At 37.0% G+C, this 22126-nt stretch overlaps 1 protein-coding gene across 2 annotated transcripts in view; it reads right to left on the reverse strand.

The window, feature by feature from the left end:
* LOC114651818 (uncharacterized) overlaps positions 1 to 22126 on the reverse strand; it is a 42532-nt gene that overhangs the window by 7510 nt on the left and 12896 nt on the right. Inside the window, exons 2-6 of one of the 2 annotated variants that reach the window (XM_028801809.2) lie at positions 13101 to 13342; positions 11789 to 11883; positions 5830 to 5949; positions 4624 to 4737; positions 3 to 47 (exon numbers count right to left, since the gene is read on the reverse strand). In XM_028801809.2, the coding sequence (XP_028657642.1) occupies positions 3 to 47; positions 4624 to 4737; positions 5830 to 5949; positions 11789 to 11840 (331 nt within the window). In that variant the 5' untranslated portion in view covers positions 11841 to 11883; positions 13101 to 13342. The remainder of the gene's footprint in view (positions 1 to 2; positions 48 to 4623; positions 4738 to 5829; positions 5950 to 11788; positions 11884 to 13100; positions 13343 to 22126) is intronic. The other variant, XM_028801810.2, reaches the window with a different exon arrangement.

Below are 22126 nucleotides of genomic sequence, written 5' to 3' on the forward strand. Positions count from 1 at the left end.
ACCCTGATTTTGTAGTGTTGAGGTATTGGGTATACATGCATTTATATCTAGAAAGAAAAAAAACATTAGTTTATACTCTTCATTAATGAATATATAAATTCTTGGTGCACTAATATAAAACTACTGTACAAGTGCCACTTTATTAGGTGCACCACATAGGAGCAAGTTCATGCCATTTACACTCGAAACAGACTGAATTTTTTGAGACATACGATCAACATGTGCTGAAAGTGCAGAACAGGAAATGTTTGTCCATGTTGACACCAATGAGTACTTTAGGTAATGCAAACAAGGTGTTGATGGCTCTCGACCTGGAATAGCTCACTCCACAAGTGTGCATTTGTTTGGGATCTGGTGATTTGCTACAGGGCCACAGCAGTAGGGTGACTTCTCTGTCTTGTTCCTGAAACCTTTGTATTCCATTGAGGAATGGACCATTATTCTCCTGAAAAGTTCAAATGCTGACTGGTATCCTTCTGCTATGAATAGTTTCACCTCATTGGCACAGTGTTTAAATATCAAAGGACATTAACAAGTTGCTTTACTTATGTCAAGGGACACAGTATGTGTCATGAAAGCACATCCCACACCATTACACCATCACCACACATCTGCACTGTTGATGCCCAATAGGATGGATGCACTGATTCCTGGCAGGTTCACCATATCCTGGCCCTTCTAATGTAATCAGCAAATGGAATTAATAGACTTGATGGTTTGTATCCATTCCCTTTACATGTTTGGTTTGGTGGTCTTTAGCTTACTACACTCGCACCTTATTTTGTCAAAACATCAGTGGAGGTTCCACTTATAATACACTATTCATCCCCTGCGGCTTCACCTGCGTAGTAGTGAAATGGGACAAAATTTAAAAATCAATAAACAAAAAGGTATCGCTAGCTATGTGGAGGCAAGTTACGCTCCAAAACGCAGAGGTAGACCGACTCCCCACCCCTGACGTCACACTTCCCCCTCCCCTTGGCCTGCAGCCTCTGTCTCAGATTAGTGCGACTATATCGCTCCTGCAAGTGAACTGTGATTCTTAGCGCGATGAGAGAAGTTGCAAAATCAACTGGAATGTTCAAGCAAATTCTAGAAAAAACCCAATCTAAATCCATTAAGTAGCTCTCTCGTTCACTAGCTAAGCAGCTGGCCCAACACCCTCGCCTTAGCCCGCAGCGTCTCTCTCTGATTCGTGCAAATAAATCGGTACCACAAGCGAACTATGATACTTAGCTTGATGAGAGGGGTCGCAAAATCAACTGGAATGTTCAAGCAAATTATCGAAAAAAAAACCCATCTAAATCCGTTAAGTAGTTCTCTCGTGAAAGTGGACAGACAGACAGACAGACGGACATTCTATTTTATATATAATATAATATACACAGAGATTAGTCCGGACAGATCCTGTGCCTCTTACAATGGCAAAAGCAGTGGAGTCTTCAATTTTGTCCCTTCTGCTTTAGAACTGTACATACATCTAATCCATTGTTGCCTGCCTGCCTACTTGCTTTAAACATCCTTGTCTCCCACAAGATACAGTTGTCAGCAGTGCCAACAATTACATGGGAAGGACGGGGGTAGTTGTTAATGTGAAACTCAGGCAAATTTAATTTGCCTTCCTTTGCTAACAACATTTAGAGGAATGGAATTGGAAAGAGACATAATTTTATTCAGTATTTGTTTTTATTTTATTTTTTGAAAATGTTGATTGTTACCTTTGTTTAATTTCTTGTTAGCTGGTTGTTATTAATAAATGGTCACAAAAATGTTTTAAACATAATCAAATCTAAAAACTATTACTAGTTTAATAAAATGGCTTCACATTGTCATTTACAAATTATCTAGAGTGTCTGGATAAATTAGTAATTATGAAATACCAGGTTTCTCGTGCAATAATTTATTAACCCAAAATCTTTTTTTTGTGGAGTTATTTAGGCCTGGGGTCTCAAATTCAGGTCCTGAGGTCTCACAATGCTCTGTTTTGGTAATTTAAAGTCAATTTTCACTATTAATGAAAAATATAATTATATGGCTTCACCCTTAGAAAAATTAAACATATTGCTATATATCCAAAAATAATGTGGCTATATCTTTCAGTATAATTTAGCGTATATATAGTTCAAATATATATTTTTAATGTTACAGACTGTATTGTCATTAAACATAGCATAAACAACAAGATTCATACCGGCTGGCAGCATAGTGAAAAGAACACTTAAGAGCTTCATTGGACTTTGCACAAATGATAATAAATCTGCAGTGAACTGATTACAATGCAGTGTATTTTTAATAAAGCTATGTCACATTTTCCATGGTGTGTTGTGTGGATGAATGATAAAAAAAGGAAAAAGGTAAAGTGTATGATAGTGCAGACTGAAGCACCACAAACTCATTATCAAATTTTTAATGCATGATGAGATATAGTAATAAAAGAGCTTAGCACATGTTTGATTTAAGAAAATTCACTGACACTCACTGATATGAGTCCGTCTGCAAATACACAGAGAGAACATGTAAATCTCATGCAGACCCTGGTGCTGTGAGGTGGGAATGACAGTTCTGAAAAACCCCTTTGCCTATGCTAAACCATCTCTACTAAACATACTAAACTTCATCCTGGTTAAACTTGAGTGAATTGGCATTGCTAAATTGGCCCTAGTCTGTGTGTGTTGGCCCTGCGATGGACTGGCACCCTGTCCAGGTATTGTTCCTGCCTTGCGCCCAATGTTTGTTGGCATAGGCTCCAGCTGCCTCGCAACCCAGCCCTGGATAGGTGGGTTAGGAAGATGGATGGATGGATGGATGTATGCCTGTAACGTCTGTTTAGTTCTTGTCAATTGATTGCATGCTATGTGCATGTACTTTCTCACTGAAGTTCACACGTGCACTGTCAATCCAAAGGCAGCAGACAGCATTTACGCAAGAAATAAGCTTCCACATATTGAAAGAATATAAGCAATCCTAAGTGTGCCTTTTCAGTTATTATTGACTTGTTGTCTACAGAACAGAAGCAGTAATTCACAACTGGGCATCAACATTCAATAACATCAATAACGGAGCTGGCTGATGGCTTTTCAAGGTGAATCCATGTCTTTAGGGCCAAGTGCCTCCTTTGTGTTCCATAGGATGACGGACATTGTAGGGGGCAAAATGGAGTGCACAGCAAGTCTCCTTTTAAAATGACGGAATCTCACAGCACAGTAGTTTTTATACTTTGAAAAATGGATGTATTTGGTAAATTTTAAGGCTTTTCTTTATAATGCGACCTTAGTATTAATAAACTACATTATAAAATGCAAGTGCAGACTTCCTTTTTTTTAATTTATAAAATATGCTTCACTTCAAAATTCAGTTTCACTTGGGAAACCAATATATACCATAATTGTGAAGGAATAACTTGAAAAATACCAAACTGAACTCTTGAGTCAGTATCATACATAGGCATCAATGTACAGCTTTATTAGTTACTTGTACTCAGTTGATAATAAGTTTATAATATATGATGTTAAAACAATGTATATGTATTTGATGATATTTGGAATGCTTGGTTTAAAATTTTACTGCAATGTATAAAAAAGTCAAGTACCTTGAAATATGAACTCTAGGATATATTGTGCAGTATATTATTCCTAGTATTTAAAAATATTAATATAATTTTATATTTTGGAAAATTTACAATATACAAAAATGACAGTAATCTTCTTTTTAAAAAACATTTCACTTTGACATTTTCTAACCCCCTTAATCTTGAACAGGGTCACAGGAGGTGCTGGAGCCTATCCCAGCTAGCACAGGACACAAAGCAGGAACAAACCCTGGACAAGGGCACCAGTCAAGACATTGTAATATGTTTAGGTTTCAAGGATTTTATAACTTTTTCAAAATATATTCATATTGATACTAATACATCTTTTATAATTGTATTTTGGAAGTATTTTATTTTTGCAGCAATTATCTGCCTCTAATTTAGAAACTGGCCCAAACACAAACCTTCAGCCACCTTAAGTGATTCTAAGCCCCTGGCCTGGTCCAGACAGATGTATTATGTGAAAAAAATATACAAACATTTACATCTTAAGCCCCATCGGTATAATGCAGAGCTTAAGATAAAATGAATAAACTTTACTGCCCATCCAAATGGTGGCATTTATTACAAAACATTAAAAATACAAGTAAGACTGTACCATTTTACTATACCATTTATACAGTCTGACTGCTAGCATACAAACAGAATAGGCATAGCAAACTATGTGCCAAAGGATATGGTGCATGTAGAGCTTTGTAGCCTAATATTAAAAAAAACTCCAGTTGCAAACTGAAAATGTTGGTTTGTGATCAGTTCTAGAGTGATTGTTTTTAACTAATCCGATTCAGCCCCTTTACAATTTTTATACATTTTACAGCGTGTTCGATCAGAATGAAAGTGAAAAATTGTCACTGAAACTGAATAATATGACAAATGGTTTCAAATCAACTATGTTGTAGATTACAATAAATATTTAATTTTATATCATTTGCACTTAAGACCTATATTCATCTTTGACTAAAACACACTGTGAAAGTAAAGTCAAGCATATACTAAGAATAATCCACTGAATGTGATCATACTTTAAATCATACCTTTTGATAGACACACATTGATGCTACTTATTATATTTTTAATCATCGCAATAAGATGTAAAATGTTATGAACTGATGGAGTTCCATTTTCTGCACAAAAAGAAAGTCTACCATCTGTAAAATAAAGGGAAAAAAGTTAGCACTTAGTCCTCTTATAATCGAGCAAAAGTAGCCCAATACCATATAATGGATGTTTTAACAGAAGGATTTTGTTGTTTTAAACAAATATATAAAAATGGTCAGTCACTTATTGAAAGACAAATATTGCAATTTTCTAATAAACAGATTATGAATTAAATATACCTTTAATACCTATGGTAGAATATAAAAAAATCCATATTAATGGTTTTTGGAGTGTTTAAGATGGTGCTCGATTTCATCACATCATCACAAACTGTGACTCAGTGTATGCAGTGGTGTGTCTTTTTAATTGTCATATTCAAAATGGACAAGCAGGTCATTTATGGATAAAAGTGTTTTTGAAACTTGATGACACTAACAGAAAAAAATTTCAATTGTTGTCATTGCAGAAAATAGAGCATAATGCAGTGAATCCACCAAATCGTATTATTCAAGGTTTTTAGTTCTGATATCTGGGCAGCTTTGCAGCATTAGGAATAAACTGTTTAGGCTCCAAAAACCTATAATATCCGAAATGTTGTTTTTCTACAGATATTTGTTCTTCAACTTCATCCCAAAGACAGGCAGGTTTGGTTAACTGCTAAATGGTTGGGTGCCAAAGAATGTGCCACCTCTGTTGAGGGTTTCCTTCTGCTATGAGTCCAGTGCTGCAGGCATAGGCTCTATAATTAACTAATCATGTTATAAAAATAAATGGATGCATGGAAGTTATTTTTTAATTTAAAACTGTAGTTTGTTTGATTAAACATATAATAGAAATTGTTTATACTTCTGACATAAGAAACACATTTGAAAAGCTTAGCACCAGTTTTGATTTGTTATAGTCCCTTTTTAAATGATCTATTCATGGTCTTGTCATCGTGGAATGCAACCAGCACATTAAGCTGCCTAAGCATAATAAGAAACAAATAAGATTGTAAAATCTATGTTTTATTTAGTACCTGTAATTTACTTAGAAACTAGTTGAATTTGTATCAATCAACGTGGCCCTGATGACTTCTTCCTAGGTTTAACATATATGTTGACTATATGCTTTGGAGACACGAACAAGACAAAACATTTTACCTTCCTGAAGGGGAAACTCTTTCTGCTGACATAAGTTCTTTAGGATGCATTCCACCATCTTGAGTATGATTAGCAGCTCCTGTGTAATTTTGTTTTCATCTATATTGCTACTGCAACCTTCTGTATAAAATAAAAACAGAAATAACTTACATTGATTTCATTTAGCACACATGACCAAATGTATCTCACTTCTTTCACGGCAGTGTAATAATAGATAATAAAAGAATATATTTTAGAAACAGTAGTGACCGAAAGAACGAGATCGCGAAGACAAGCGGCTGAAATGAGTTTTCTCCGCAGGGTGTCTGGGCTTTCCCTTAAAGATAGGATGAGCTCAGAGTAGAGCCAGTGCTCTTCCACATCGAGATGAGCCAGATGAGGTAGCTTGGGCATTTGATCAAGATGCCTCCTGGACGTCTCCCTGGTAAGGTGTTCCAGGCACATCTAACCGGGAGGAGGCCCCGGGGAAGACCCAGGACACGCTGGAGGGACTATGTCTCCCGGCTGGCCTGGGAACGCCTCGGAATTCCCCGGATGAGCTAGAAGAAGTGGCTAGGGAGAGGGAAGTCTGGGCATCTCTGCTCAAGCAGCTGCCCCCGCGACCAGACCTCGGATAAGTGGAAGAGGATGGATGGTTGGATTTTAGAAACAGTTTTATTTTGTTAGAAATATGCACACCTTGAATGCCAAGTTTTAAAAGAGATGCAGATTTTCTGTTTACAGAGTCAATAGGTAATCTTGACTGATGTAATTGTCACATCTAGAATCCTCTTAAAATATGAAATGGTTATATGAAGTCTAAGGTGAGAATGCAATGAAATACACCCAGAACCTAAAAATCAAATGTGATGTGTCTGGTAGTATTCCTTTGGCCTAGGAAGCACATGTTTTACTCAGCAACTCTGCAAAGTTAGCGAAGATGCATGCCTAATTTACTGTAGCTTTCTCTTAGTACAAAAAATGGATGCCTAAAGTAAACTCACAAACTATTGTGATCTGAAACCAAAAATACAAAAAGATAACAAAACTGTGGAATAATACCCAGGTCACTCAAGTAATATAATTGTTGAAATGTATTTAATTAAATAAAACTACTAAAAAAAAAAAGAAAGATGCCATTAATTTTAACAAAAAAATCAAAAAAAGGGAAAGTGTTAAAAGACACAAAGTTAAATTCAGGACGAATGCTAAATATGGAAATGGAAATTTAAAATGGAAAAGGAGGTTAAAAAAGGATTAAGAATTGTTATATCAAAGCAAAAACGATACAGAAGGAAAAGGAATTAAGAACAAAATACTCAACTAAATCCTAAATTTCTATATGAGAAATTATATTATTTAAAAATAAACTAAAAGGAAAATGGAAATACAGTAAACTAATAATTTCTACAAAGAACCAATACAAATGGGTACACCAATTACAAAGAAAACTAAAAAAGATCATAAAATACAAACAAAAATCAAAAAACAACCAAGCAAGTCCAGAATCTAATGTGGAAAACTAAATAACAATAACAGAAGGAGACTCAAAATTATTAAAAGACCTTCAGAACAACATAACCAAAGCACAATTAATAAATACATTTTCAAGGAGGTGAACAAAAACATTATGAACTGTATGGTGTGTGGCCGGCTAAATATTCCTGCCATCAACCCCAGGCCGCCAGGTGGAGCTCTCCCAACAGCGTGGATGTTCCCCGAATTCCAGCAGGGCCTCATGGACTTTGTAGTTTATATGCACAGCCCTGCTGGATACCATGGGGACCACTAGGAGTCACTGTGGGGAGGCTGCCGGACTCTTATTTGCCCTATAACCCGGAGGTGCGTCATGATCACATGACAAGAGGAAACGACGTGCTTCCGGGTTGAAGAAAGGAGCTTTTTATCCGACCCGGAAGTGTTCATGATCACATGGACAGAAGGGAGAAACACTTCCGGGTCAGGGACTATATAAAGGACTCTGGGAAACCAGTACGCTGAGCTGAGCTGGGAGGAAGGGTGGCGAAGTGTCTGGGAGTGTGGAGGATTGATTACTGTGTTGTTTATTGTTTATATGAGTATTGTGGAGTGTAGGTGCTTTGTGCACTTTAGTAGTGTCCAAATAAATCATTCTTGGACTTTTACCTGGTGTTTGGCATGGTACCTGAGGGTTCGAGAGGTCGATAAAGGCCTCAACTGTTACAACTGAAAGTTAAATAACACCACTGTGTTGGAAAAATGACAGACCCAATATTTATGGCCTTCATGTACAGTAGCCTGACTTCATTACCTAATGGCAGTTGCTTAATTAGAGAAATTATTCCATGGCTTAATTACATTATCTATAAACATGAAGCAAAACACTAAAGTAAACCAAGTAACCAAAATGAACCCAAAACAGAACATTACAAGGAAGACAGGAAAAACAAAAATACAAAGAAGACAAAAAGTCAGAAATGACAGTAGAGCATAACACAAATAAAAAGAGACACACACAAAAAATGTGCGCAAAAGCATCAGGTAACAGCACAATACCATGGATATCAACCTGTGATTTTGAATATTTTACTATTGAACCTATTAACTCTTGGACCTGTGGTCCTCAAAGAAAGGTGGTGCATGCGTGTCTCATGAAACACAGCACCCCAGGTCACTCCGCTGAGGCTGCTACAGTGACCTTCACTGCCATCCAATACTGCAGGGCCTTCAGTTCTTTGGTCATGTAAGTTTTTCTGTTGCGCTTGGAGTTTATGACTGGTGCTTGCACTGAAATGATCACTTGGCCTGTGCAATGTGTTTCACTGTCACCAGAGCTTGCCATCGTGCTTTTTCCTGTCAGAAACCGTGTGTGTCTGTGTCACTTCCTGTGATGAAGCATGCATCCAAAAGGCTGCATGCCATGAGAAGGGCGTCAGCCATGGCACTCATGCGTGTTGCTGCATGCCGTGAAGTGCATGGTCGCATTGCTGCCTACCGTGAGAAGATCACAAAGCTCAATTTAATGGGTGAAGTAGCCCAAATGTGCAATTCAAGGGTTGTGTTATGATTATCGTGGCATAAGCTGCCAAATGACACCGAGATCAAGGCTGAAGGCCCAGGGGGTTGCGAGCTTTTGTGTGACAGACAGGCAACCCTTGGCATTTTATATATGTAGATACAGATAATTTTGAGTTAAGTGTTTGCAGAATAAGAGAAATGGACATGATTGATATAAGTGCAATCATTTTTACATGAATCAGAAAATAAGTGTCTGCTGTATCTTTAGACTATCTTCTTTAATATGGATGATGGCACAGAGATGAAAGTGGGTGAAGAATAAATTTCTCTCCCATCTTGGAAAAACTATACTCGTGTCATTGTAGATACAGTGCTTCCGGAAAGTATTCACAGCGCAAGCCTCAAGTCTTTTTGAATATGATGGCACAAGCTTGGCACTCCTATCCTTGTCCAGTTTCACCCATTCCTCTTTGCAGCACCTCTCAAGCTCCATCAGGTTGAATGGGAAGCTTCGGTGCACAGCCATTTTAAGATCTCTCCAGAGATGTTCAATCGGATTCAAGTCTGGGCTCTGGCTGGGCCACTCAAGGACATTCACAGAATTGTCCTGAAGCCACTCCTTTGATATCTTGGCTGTGTGCTTAGGGTCGTTGTCCTGCTGAAAGATGAACCTTCGCCCCAGTCTGAGGTCAAGAGCGCTCTGGAGCAGGTTTTCATCCAGGATGTCTCTGTACATTGCTGCAGTCATCTTTCCCTTTATCCCGACTAGTCTCCCAGTCCCTGCCGCTGAAAAACATCCCCACAGCATGATACTGCCACCACCATGCTTCACTGTAGGGATGGTATTGGCCTGGTGATGAGCGGTGCCTGGTTTCCTCCAACCGTGACGCCTGGCATTCACACCAAAGAGTTCAATCTTTGTCTCATCAGACCAGATTTTCTTTTCTCATGGTCTGAGAGTCCTTCAGGTGCCTTTTGGCAAACTCCAGGCGGGCTGCCATGTGCCTTTTACTAAGGAGTGGCTTCCGTCTGGCCACTCTACCATACAGGCCTGATTGGTGGATTGCTGCACAGATGGTTGTCCTTCTGGAAGGTTCTCCTCTCTCCACAGAGGACCTCTGGAGCTCTGACATAGTGACCATCGGGTTCTTGGTCACCTCCCTGACTAAGGCCCTTCTCCCCCGATCGCTCAGTTTAGATTGCCGGCCAGCTCTAGGAAGAGTCCTGGTGGTTTCAAACTTCTTCCACTTATGGATGATAGAGGCCACTGTGCTCATTGGGACCTTCAAAGCAGCAGAAATTTTTCTGTAACCTTCCCCAGATTTGTGCCTTGAGACAATCCTGTCTTGGAGGTCTACAGACAATTCCTTTGACTTCATACTTGGTTTGTGCTCTGACATGAACTGTCAACTGTGGGACATTATATAGACAGGTGTGTGCCTTTCCAAATCATGTCCAATCAACTGAATTTACCACAGGTGGACTCCAATTAAGCTGCAGAAACATCTCAAGGATGATCAGGGGAAACAGGATGCACCTGAGCTCAATTTTGAGCTTCATGGCAAAGGCTGTGAATACTTATGTACATGTGCTTTCTCAATTTTTCTTTTTTTAATAAATTTGCAAAAGTCTCAAGTAAACTTTTTTCACGTTGTCATTATAGGGTGTTGTGTGTAGAATTCTGAGGAAAAAAATGAATTTAATCCATTTTGGAATAAGGCTGTAACATAACAAAAAGTGGGAAAAGTGATGCGCTGTGAATACTTTCCAGATGCACTGTATATTCATCTAGTTAGCAAGTAGTGCAATAGCTTCAAATATCCCCTTACATTTAAACATGGTTCAGCAGATGACTAATAATTGATAAGCCATGTTATTATGAATGGCTTACGTGGCGTAATGCAACATTGTTATGCCTACTTAACTAAATTCAGCATTGCAGGGTTAATTGGAGTCTTGTCCTGCAGCATCAGGTATAAGGCTACAACCAGCCATTTGCATAGTGCAAGTCCATTGCAAGGCCCATTCATGTATGCTTGCACAGGGCTAATTAGAAGCACAATTCAAACTAACCAAATTGTCTGTGGAGTGGAGAACCGAGTGCCTGATGAAAAACCCACAGACACAAAGAGAAACGTGATGAATTTGAGAAGAAGACTGTTGATTCATGAAACAGCAGTAACAACCTCTTGAAAATGTTTTTGATTTCCTAACAACAATTAAAAATAAAAAAACACTTTCAATTTGTTCATGTCTCTTTCCCCAACTGTTGAAGCCCCTTGTCCCAACTTTTTTTTGCCAGTTGGTCATTTGATTACTTTTAGTTTTGGTACACTTAAAGCGTGGTTTTTGGATCGTAATGCAATACACATGGAGCTGCTGCTAAGTGAAATACAAGATGTCTTCTTTGCTTTTAGTTATGACATGGCTATCTATGAACATGAATTAAAATGCAATACACTTTTGTGTTGCATTTTAAACTGACAATGAAATTGCATACCATAGTGAGAAGCAATCAGTCATTTGGTTGATATTTTTAATTATGACACGATAAAACCACACCCAAATCAAATTTCCAGCTTGCAAATGTATTGCATTTCAGCGTAATTAACTCATTGGATTTCAGTTAATTTTGGCACAAATGATCTTCCATACTAGCAAGAACACAACATTTTCTGTCATAATGTCTTGTAACCATAGTAAGCTATGCAGAGACTGGAAATAAACATTTCCAAACAGGTCCCTAATCTAACAACAATATAAATTTTTTAATCTAAAATTTCCCACCTTTCAAACAAAAGTCTTTTTAAATAAAAAAAGTCATAGGGTTTTTCATCATGGAAAATGGGGAATTCTTAAGAATTAAATTCAATTGTACTAACCCAATAACAATAATAAACTATATTCAACCTATTTGTAATTTGTTGTTTCAGAATAATTTTACTATTCAAGTACAGTATATACCAAGAAAGTAAGTATTTACCTGTTGAATTAAGTGATGAATCAGGAAAAGAATGCTGTTCCTCATTTGCCATTTTTACTAGACAGCCACTGAGCGTTATATGCCGCCTTTCCACTCTTTGATAGCACTTTTAAGGAAATTTTTGGTGATAACTTTTAAAGTAGTAATTTAATTAATATTGCTTAATGAAACAGTAGTCCTCTTCATATCTTCTTTTATAAGTCTCAGTGGTACCCCCTTTAGAAAGAAAACTAAAGTAGTCTAAGCAAGCATTTGAAAAACTCTGTAGCCTATTGCTTTTCAAAATGTCAGGTACACGATTTATCGCTACTTTTTTTTCCATTCAATCAACTTTTTAAATCCTAGCAAAATGTTTATCAAAGAAAATAAATATTTTTGCAAAAAGAGCATTTTGGTTGTATATTTATAAGTTGCATATAAATTTCTAAAAATTGTTCTTTTTAAAAGTTTAATAATTGGAAGAATACATAATGCCTTGTAAGGGTTTACCTTTTTACTAGATTTTTTATTTTTTTATTTTTAGGCAGAAATTTCATGACACATTGTACTTCCAGGTATGCCATTGTCATCTGTAGGTTAGAAAGTGTCGACCAAAAAATATTATTTACCTATAAAAAAAAAAAAAAATCTTGTAATGCATAAGAAAATATTCTTTGAATAACTTCATATGTTCTGTGTAATGAGTAATTTTAGTGTAATGGACTTTTTGCTTCATAATATTTCAGTCTGAAATGGCATGAAATCAGTTCCCTCTATACATTTTCTAAATTCCCTTTACCTAATATCGGTTCGCTGAGAGTCAAGGCCTAACTGAGCACAAGTGGGCATAGATTTATTTATGTATGTATGTATGTATGTATGTATGTATGTATGTATGTATGTATGTATGTATTTATTTATTTATTTTTATATATATATATATATATATATATATTTATTTATTTATTTGTTTTTTTTTTTTTTTTTTTAAAAGCAGAACATTGCAATGGCAACCAAATAATGGTGCTGTAATAGATACAGCCATTTATTTTAAAATCAATACAGAAAAAAGCAAAGAAAAAACAAATACTAAAGTAATACTAGGTTAAAAAAAAAGCAAAACTAGATTTGATCCCCAGATAAGCGGAAAAGCCACTTAACTTTTTAAATACATACAACCATTAATAGAATATGAGAATATAATAAAATAGCACACGGTTACTTGTTTTCAAGGAAAACCATTATACAGTATTTGCCTTAAAATGGAAATTAAATGTTTTTTCTATACCTTCACATTGATGTACATTATAGTGATTGACCAAAAAAAGGATACTTCACTCATATATTCAACACTACAAAGTGTTGTCAGGTGCTCAGAGATGGAGCCACACAGCCATATGTTGAGTTGTTTGAATGGCAATGTGTTGAATGCTGCTGATAATAAGGCTGGGCAGTGAAGAAACCTGAAATTCTAAAGATGCCCTCTGGGTGGGGCTGAAATTTTCTGAATAAAAAACCTCAGGTGTCATCAAATAGGAAAAATCAGCTTGCAGAATGAAGCCAAAATCTTTGTCTCTGTAAAACAAAATAGTTTTCAAACAATAAGACAATTTACTCATCACTATGCAACTAATATTTATCATCACATATTGCACCTGTCATGAAATATAATTTTTTTTTTCTTGTTTGGACAAAGTAAAATTTGAAATTCAATTGAAACCACTTTGGGCTAACAATGGATTAGTTTCACGGTATTTAGTAATTATATTCAGTTCTGTGACATGTGCACTTTTAGAAAACCAGCATATGTGTGGTTATATTGCTTTACTTTAACCTACTAATAGGAATCATAAACAGAGCTTCCAAATTGGATCATGCAATGGAAACTGTTGAATGTAATAACAAGAGTACAGTAACAACAAACAACAGCCGCAAAGATATGAATTCTGAAGGTTCTTTAAATAAGTTAAAAAGACATGTTTGTTCTGTTTTTCATGTCAGTTGTTATGTACTGTATATATTAATGTAAAATTTTGCTTAGATGTATTAATTTATCACTGTATTGTACAAGGGTTTATCAACATTCTGCCTACATAGTGTAACTTAACATCTTATGCAGTATGTAGCGTTGTCAAACCCTATCACGAATATCCATAAAGTTGCAGCATGTACTGTATTTTGATTTTGTACAGGATATTCTAAAAACTAAAGGGTGTGAAAAACTGACCTGTGGGCTCCTCTTTCACGGTGACTGTGCTCCTGCTTACACTTTCCACACTGCAGTGGCTGCTATCCAGAAGCAGAATGGGAAATGTCAACTTGTTAGATGCCCACCTATTTATCCTGACTGGGCTCCCCCATACCAATCTTTTACTTCCAAGTCTAAAGACCCATCTGCATAGGAAGAGTTCCAGCAGAGATTCTGAGGTGATGGATGCTGTGGAGTCATAGTCTGAGGAACAGTCCAAAGATTTTTTTCATCGTAGGAACATAAGCTCTAGAGCACTGATTGGAAAAAGGCATGTTGTGGAGACTATGCCGAGAAATGACATAGAACATTCTTTTATATGTCACAGGTAGAGTATATTATTATTATTATTTTTATCTGCCATAAATTATATTGAACAGAATAGTATCTGTCATTGTTTGTTCCTGCCTTCTGCCCAGTGCAATTGGGCTGTGACCTTACACAGGATAAGAAAGTTCAGTAAAGAAATAGAAGAATACATTTAAAGTTATTGATGAAGGTACAAGGAACATGTTTTTCTAAAATATATAACTGAAAGATGTCTGAACTCAATTTTTACTAACATCATTTGTCAATTTTTCTTTATATGAAAAAAGCTGTGGATGGTACAGAAGAGAACACTGCAAACACTGCAAGTGACATCAGCTAGAGTGGAAAAAACAATGGCAATGATGTTATGAATGCTGACTTTTAAGTAATTATTTGGAAACACACCTAACCAAGACTCTAACATTACTAAAGGTAATGTTCATTATTATTAGAATAAACCAACATATTTGATGTCCATCTTGCTTCCTGTTGCTGCTTTAAATATATTACCTGTAGTTTGTCATACATTCAAAGAATCAGAGCCTGGTTTAGAGACTGTCAATGTGGAGTTCATGTTCTCCTCTTTCTGCCTCACTTATCTCTTGGTGTTCCAGCTCTCACATCCCAAAAATGTTTAGGTTAGGTTGAATGCAGACTCTAGCTTGGGGCAATGGAGTTTGTCTGAGCCCTCCAACTTATAGCTGTCAGGATATGATCCACCTTCCTGTGACATTTTATTGTGGTAACCGAGTTAACAATACACAATAAATGGTCAAAAAGATGGACGGAGGGAGAAAAGAGACTAAACTTTTAGTTTTGTTGGTACAGTACGACAGTTTGAACAGCTTGGAAGAATAGTCCTCTACATACAAAAAGAGTAGCAATGTAGACACCCATCAGATATCACTATACATTGCCAAGATGTAAAGCAAACTGTAATAATAAACATGAACACTAGTCCATCCTGTAAAAACAGTACTTCACCAAACCATTTTACATACTTAACGTATTCTGTGGCCAAAAAGTGAAGTTTCCCAGTTTCCTTATACATCTGTATGAATGACTTCCTTATTGGTATATGACTCCAAAACGGAGTTTTTTATTTCCCTTGGCACAACTTTGCATACAATGCTAATTAATCTATTTCCTACATGCACTAAACTACAGGTAAGGTCAAGCGGAAATGCATGAATAAGTGTGCAAGGCAAGGAAGGCACCCTTGAAGTTACCTCAGTCCTGCTGATCCACACCTGCACTTTGTTTTTAAAGAGATGGGTCTTCATGAATTTGGTCTGCCAGTGCAAAACAGTCTGCAATGAACTATGCCAACAATGGGAGAACAGGTACATTTCAGAAGGTGTCCAATTTTCAGATCTACAACTTGCTGTGTTAGATTTCTGGCTTAAATGGGAATTATTACTAGCAGTAATAGGAGCAGGGCAAATTGTATTATTGTACAAATGTTAAGAATATGGTAAATTAGTTAGCATCCATACACTGTAAAATGTTAAAGTGTAAAAGACGTATTTTGGAATTCTCTGTAAAGGACGGTGTCTGGATTGCTAGAAACAATGGAAAGCAACAACTAAAAGTACATTTTCCCTTAAAGTATCTCATGCATCAATGGAAAAATCCAAATACATTGAAAAGAAAGGTATATTTATTATTAATGTTATTGTAGGAATTAGGGTGTCATACTGGGGCAGTGGGCTGAAATCCCAGCCAGTGAGATATCTGCATGCAGGTGAGGCAGTTCCAGCATGAGTGATTGTTCTGTAGGGGTGTGCTTGCATTTTCCCAGTCTGTCTGGTGCCCTACTCAGGGTTGCTTCTTGCCTTGCACCTTATGCTTCCAGGATGGGCACTGGCTCCCTTAGATGCTGAACTGGACAAGCAGGTTAGAAAATGGATTTATGAATGGGTAGTAAATAAATTGAACATTAATTAATAAGAAATGTACCTGGCATAACTGATTTTCATATTCATCTACAGAGAAAGAAGTCACAAAAAGAGATGGACTCATTGTGATTTTATGTTTTAGCCTACACTAAATAAATTAAACATTAATTTATAAAAAGTAGTAACCGAAGAACCCAGCATTACTCCAGTACAAAAAAATGGGGGACAACTGTGTTTTGGAAGTTCAACATGGCTAAAACCATCCTATGATGAGACAAAAAGGAAAAGTCTTAGACAAAAGCTGTAATCCAGCGAGTAAATGAAACTGTTATTTCATTTAGTTAAGAGGAAAACACTACCAGTGGTCTTTGATAAGACTACACTACAGAACATTGTGCATGTTAAAAGCATCCCACCATAAGCCCCAATACACTCCCGCTGCCTAATGGGATTTGTACTCTCCATATCAGCACTGGTTTCTGCATTGCCCCCCTTTTCTCAATATAGTATATTGTCTACAATGCACATGCAAAATTTTGTGCAAAAAAAAATTCATTTGTTTTTGTGTGATAGGTGAACAAACAGACAGACATCCTGTTTTATTTATATACGTAGATTAATCAGATGTGATACCAGATTTCAAATGAATATACACAGAGGTGAATCACTAAAAAGTCAGTTACAGTAGTTAATAATTAACAAAAAGAGTTTGTAAGCAGTGTAACAACAAAAATGATGTAAGAAGAAATATCTGGATTGAGAGTATGAATAGCACTTTGTAAAATAACAACCGTTACTGACAGAATGAATTTTGTAAGTTTATTCTTCAAAGAACATATGTTACAATTATTCATGTCTTACTGGTCGCCGGTATTTTTTTTGTATAGTTGTGTAAGAGTTTGTTTGTTTGTTCCGTGATAAGCTGTCCCCCTCTGATCACATACAGCAGAGTGGAACTCTTACACATATTTTCTGACTGCAGGATTGAGTTTGCATTTTCCTATGTTCATTTATAACGTCGTAGTACAGGTTCTCCCATAATCACTTTTGAAAAGGAGTGAACCATCTCTGTCCACATTATGCATATCTCTAACACAAGCTATGAAATTACATCTGATGATACGTCCACACTACTATATTTTTCTTTGAAAATGCAAACATTACCTTACTTTTTCGTCTTTTGTCCACAGTAACTCTTTTTTTGTTCCCTAAAATGGAGTCTTCTAAAGACATTCTCTATACATCTCAAAATGCCAGGTTGCTGTTGTAGTGTGGACAGGTGAAAATGTAGAGTTTTTAATACACAGACTCTAATCTCACTCTGATTTGTTTGTGATTATTATGTAGCCAGATCCCGTCTGAGGTGGGTGTGGCAACGTGCAATCTCCTCATCCTTCTCCTCCTCTTTCTTCCCTGATTGGATCCTCCCAATTATATCTAATTCCTTGATTGGTCACACTTCACAGCAGAAATATACAGGTATACAGTCATCCCTCACCTATCGCGGGGGTTACGTTCCAGAGCCCCCCACGATAGGTGAAAATCCGTAAAGTAAAAACCATGTTTATATGGTTATTTTTATATTGTCATGCTTGGGTCACAGATTTGCACAGAAACACAGGAAGTTGTAGAGAGACAGGAACTTTATTCAAACAGTGCAAACAAACATTTGTCTCTTTTTCAAATGTTTAAATGTGCTCCATAACAAGATAGAGATAACAGTTCCGTTTCACAATTAAAAGAATGCAAACATATCTTCCTCTTCAAAGGAGTGCGCGTCAGGAGCAGAGAATGTCAGAGAGAGAGAGAGAAAAAAGCAAACAATCAAAAATCAATAGGTGCTGTTCGAACTTTTAAGTATGCGAAGCACCGTGCAGGAAGCATATCGCTTGACAAAGCAGCCGCAAGGAAGGGGGTAATGTGAAGGTAGTCTTTCAGCATTTTTTAGACGAGCGTCTGTATCCTCTAGGGGTGCGAACAGCCCCCCTGTTCACACCCCCTCCGTCAGGAGCAGAGAATGTCAGAGCGAGAGAGAGAAAAGCAAACAATCAAAAATCAATAGGTGCTGTTTGGTCTTTTAAGTATGTGAAGCACTGTGCGGGAAGCATATTGCACAACAAAGCAGCCCACAAGTAAGCCCAGCAAGGAAGGGAGCAATGTGAAGGTAGTCTTTCAGTGTTTTTTGAGGAGCGTCCGCATCCTCTAGGGGTGCGAACAGCCCCCCTGCTCACAATATATTTGAGGAGTTTTATTTAATACGTAATACAGGCTCTGATTGGGTAGCTTCTCAGCCATCTGCCAATAGCGTCCCTTGTATGAAATCAACTGGGCAAACCAACTGAGGAAGCAAGTACCAGAAATTAAAAGACCCATTGTTCACTGAAACCCACGAACCAGCGAAAAATCTACGATATATATTTAAATATGCTTACATATAAAATCCGCGATAGAGTGAAGCCGTGAAAGTCGAAGCGCGATATAGCGAGGGATTACTGTATTGCAACATGGCAAACACTAAGAAGTTTTATTTTTATAATGTGTGTTGTGCTGTTTACTTGTACGCATCTAAATTGCGTTTTGTACAATTTGATGCATATGTGCATATAAAGCAAACTGGTAACCACAGTTTCAGTGTTAACGGTTTAGGCAATGTGTATATTACATCTGGTCATGGAGGAGATAATTTCATGAATTATGATAAAACGCTAGTGTGGACAGAGATTGTTTTCATTTAAAAATGCAGTTTTTAAACAAAAAGACATTTTCCTCTTGGGGAGTAATATAGTGTACCAAAAATCAAATTTAGCATATCATTGGCATAAGCAGGGAATAAACATACCTTACAACATATTTACGAACAATAATTCTGCAAATTGCTGTTTTTGATCAGCAATTGTGTAATACAGAATATGTTTTAAGAAAATCACAGCCATTCAGTTCCATCTACTGTATATTTACTGTATATAACAAAGTCCAAAAATATGCAAATATACACATCTTTTTTTCATTTATTTAATTAATTAATTAATTTATTTATTTGTTTATTTTGATGGGGTAAAGAGATTGGAATGTGACTAACACAGCACTCTTCAGCCGTGAAATGGCAGTGCTAACTACCACATGACTTGCAACAGGCACAGTTAAATAGTACAGTGGAACCTTGGTTAGCGAGTAACCTGGTTTATGAATGTTTTGCAAGACGAGCTAAAATTTTGACTTGATAAACGAGGGAGGTCTTGCAATACAAGTAGTATGTATACGCTTTGTCTGTTGAGCGTCATGTGATCACAACTGAGCTAATAGTTCTTCTGTCTCTCTCTCTCTGTGGGATTGTGGGCAATCGTCTCCTATTCTCCGTCTGAGTCGGCGTGCCTCACTCATATAGTCAACATCCGTACAAGCGTATACTGTTTACTACAGCATTGTGACTGCGTGTGTGTGTGTGTGCGTGTGTGCTGTGACGTGCGAGTCCCCATCTTGCACCCCAAAACACAAAGCTGAGTCTCAGTACTTTAGCAACACCAGCTTGAAACAGCAATAGCACGGTTATTTATTGTAGTGGGATCTGCCACTCTCCTATACACAGACACAGCAGTCAGGCAGGGTCGTGGCCAAGAAGTACTGTGCCCTGCGCATTTATAGTGTTCCTTGTTCCTTGTATCACCCATTGACAGCAGGCGCTTATAGCATGTCCGCGATCTTTTCGGATTCACTTTTACGGCGAACTGCTACAGCGCTGGGAGACTGCGATTGCTTTGGGACGCTCTTCCGCGTGTCGTCCTGTTAGGTGGAATCCCACAAAAGTTTAGAAACTCACTCACACCAGCCATGATTCTTTTCAAAGGTAAAGTGCAGGTTAATTTGTTTTATGTATTTTTGCTTTATATTTTGTATTAATCATTTTTATATGAATAGTTTTGGGTTGTGGAACGAATCATCTGAGTTTCCATTATTTCTTATGGGGAAATTCACTTTGATATACGAGTGCTTTGGACTGCGAGCATGTTTCCGGAATGAATTATGCTTGCAAACTGAGGTTCCACTGTAATTGTATTTTTAATTAGCATGAGGTGGCATATTGGCATAGTGTTTAGCACTGGTATCTCACTCTTTCAGTGTCTTGGGTTGGAATTCTGCATCTGCTCATTTTCTGTGATGAGTCTGCATGTTCTTATGGTGGCTTTTCCTCTCATAACCCCAAAGATGTGCAGGTTATTTCTATTGCCAATTCACGCCCTCTGTGCGTGTGAGTGCCTTGTGATGAACTAGTCACCCTGTGTAGGGTTGGTTCATGCCTTACCCACACTACTGCTCGAATTCACTCCAGTCCATGTATATCTGAATTGGGTGAAGCACGAGTGTTCCCTACAATTGACTGACGCGTAGCATTGCCAGGTAAGGCTTTGGCTGATTACCATCATGAATTGGATAGAATAAGTTTGATAATGTCTTGTTACTTATTATTTATAGTAACATTCTATACTGATCTTTTGAAATTTAATGTAAATGATTATTAAAGAAGAGAAATAAAAATAAAAGTAAAAATTCCATAAACATTATTATTTTTTTTATTATTAGCAGATATTTTTTTCATACAATTATTTACTCAGCAAATATAGCACAGCAAATATTCCAGCTACATCATTACCGTACCATACAATAATATTAATAAAGGGAATGAAGTCTTAATTGTAATTTTTGATCAAGACACAAAATATTTATAAATTATAAAAACTTCCTCCCCCCTCCCCCGATGCATACGTCCCATCATCACCAAAAATATTTTAGAATCTTTAGAAAAGAATGAACTGACGAATAAAGAGGAGACAAAGAGAAACCTATGCTAAAGTGATGAAAACAAGAAAGGAACAAGCAGAAAATGACCCAAGCCTGCAGCTTCATACGTAAAACACAACAGAGTCATGACTTGGGTGTGTGTGTATGTGTGTGTGTCTCTGAGTGTCCTTTGTGGTCCACCAGCCTCACATCTAAGTTACTTCTTGCCCTTCTTCCACTGAAATTCCAGATGGTTGCCAACTTTCCGTGACTCTGCTGTGAAAACAGTGGGCTTAGTAAATAAATTGATGAATCAGTACAAGAAGAGAAATTTAACAGCCTTGCTCAATCATGCCTCACAAATTGAACCTGATTACCTTGCATTTTAAAAGTCTATACCTTGTCCTCTATACCATAATACACCATGTACAATGTGGTGAAGCTTTGGACATGATATCCTCTCCATAGACAGATCAAGACTGCAAACATAGCCAAAACATTTAAAGTTCTGAACACTTTCAAAGACACCTAGAACTAAAAATAATCTGACATTATACAATAACATAAGTTCACTAATCAGAATAAGATGAAAATAATAAGTGCAAAAAAAAAGCCATACACTGAAGACTCATACCAGCTGCAATCTTGAAAAGAGTTCACATAATGAGGAAGTACTGTTTATATTCTGGGAACTCCCTAGAGAAGTGGTCCTATGGTTACTGGTCAGATGTGGTAATTTAATTTCTGTGCTTTGGTGAAACTTTTTGTAATGAAAAGCAAACACAGTTGTCACTTCTGAGAACAATGCTTTTCCTACAACAGGTTTATAAACATTAAGTAATCTTGCATTTTTTAATCCTTATTAAATATTTAAAATTCCATATTAATAGACACACCGAAATGGAAATGTTTAGCCAATCACAGTGTAATGTCAGAGAAAGAAAATAGTCTTTCCATCCATTCATCCCCTTTCTAAATCCAACTTCCATTACAGGACCACTGCATCAAGCACAAAACAGAAACCAGTCCACTACATATAGCAACACTCACCCACCCATGGCAGAAGCACCCACAAAGATAAATTTCATAAGGCAAATACTTGGGTGATCGCATTATGCCTTCTTCTGC

The sequence above is a fragment of the Erpetoichthys calabaricus genome, chromosome 5 (genome assembly GCF_900747795.2).
Source record: "Erpetoichthys calabaricus chromosome 5, fErpCal1.3, whole genome shotgun sequence".
Classification (NCBI taxonomy): domain Eukaryota; kingdom Metazoa; phylum Chordata; class Cladistia; order Polypteriformes; family Polypteridae; genus Erpetoichthys; species Erpetoichthys calabaricus.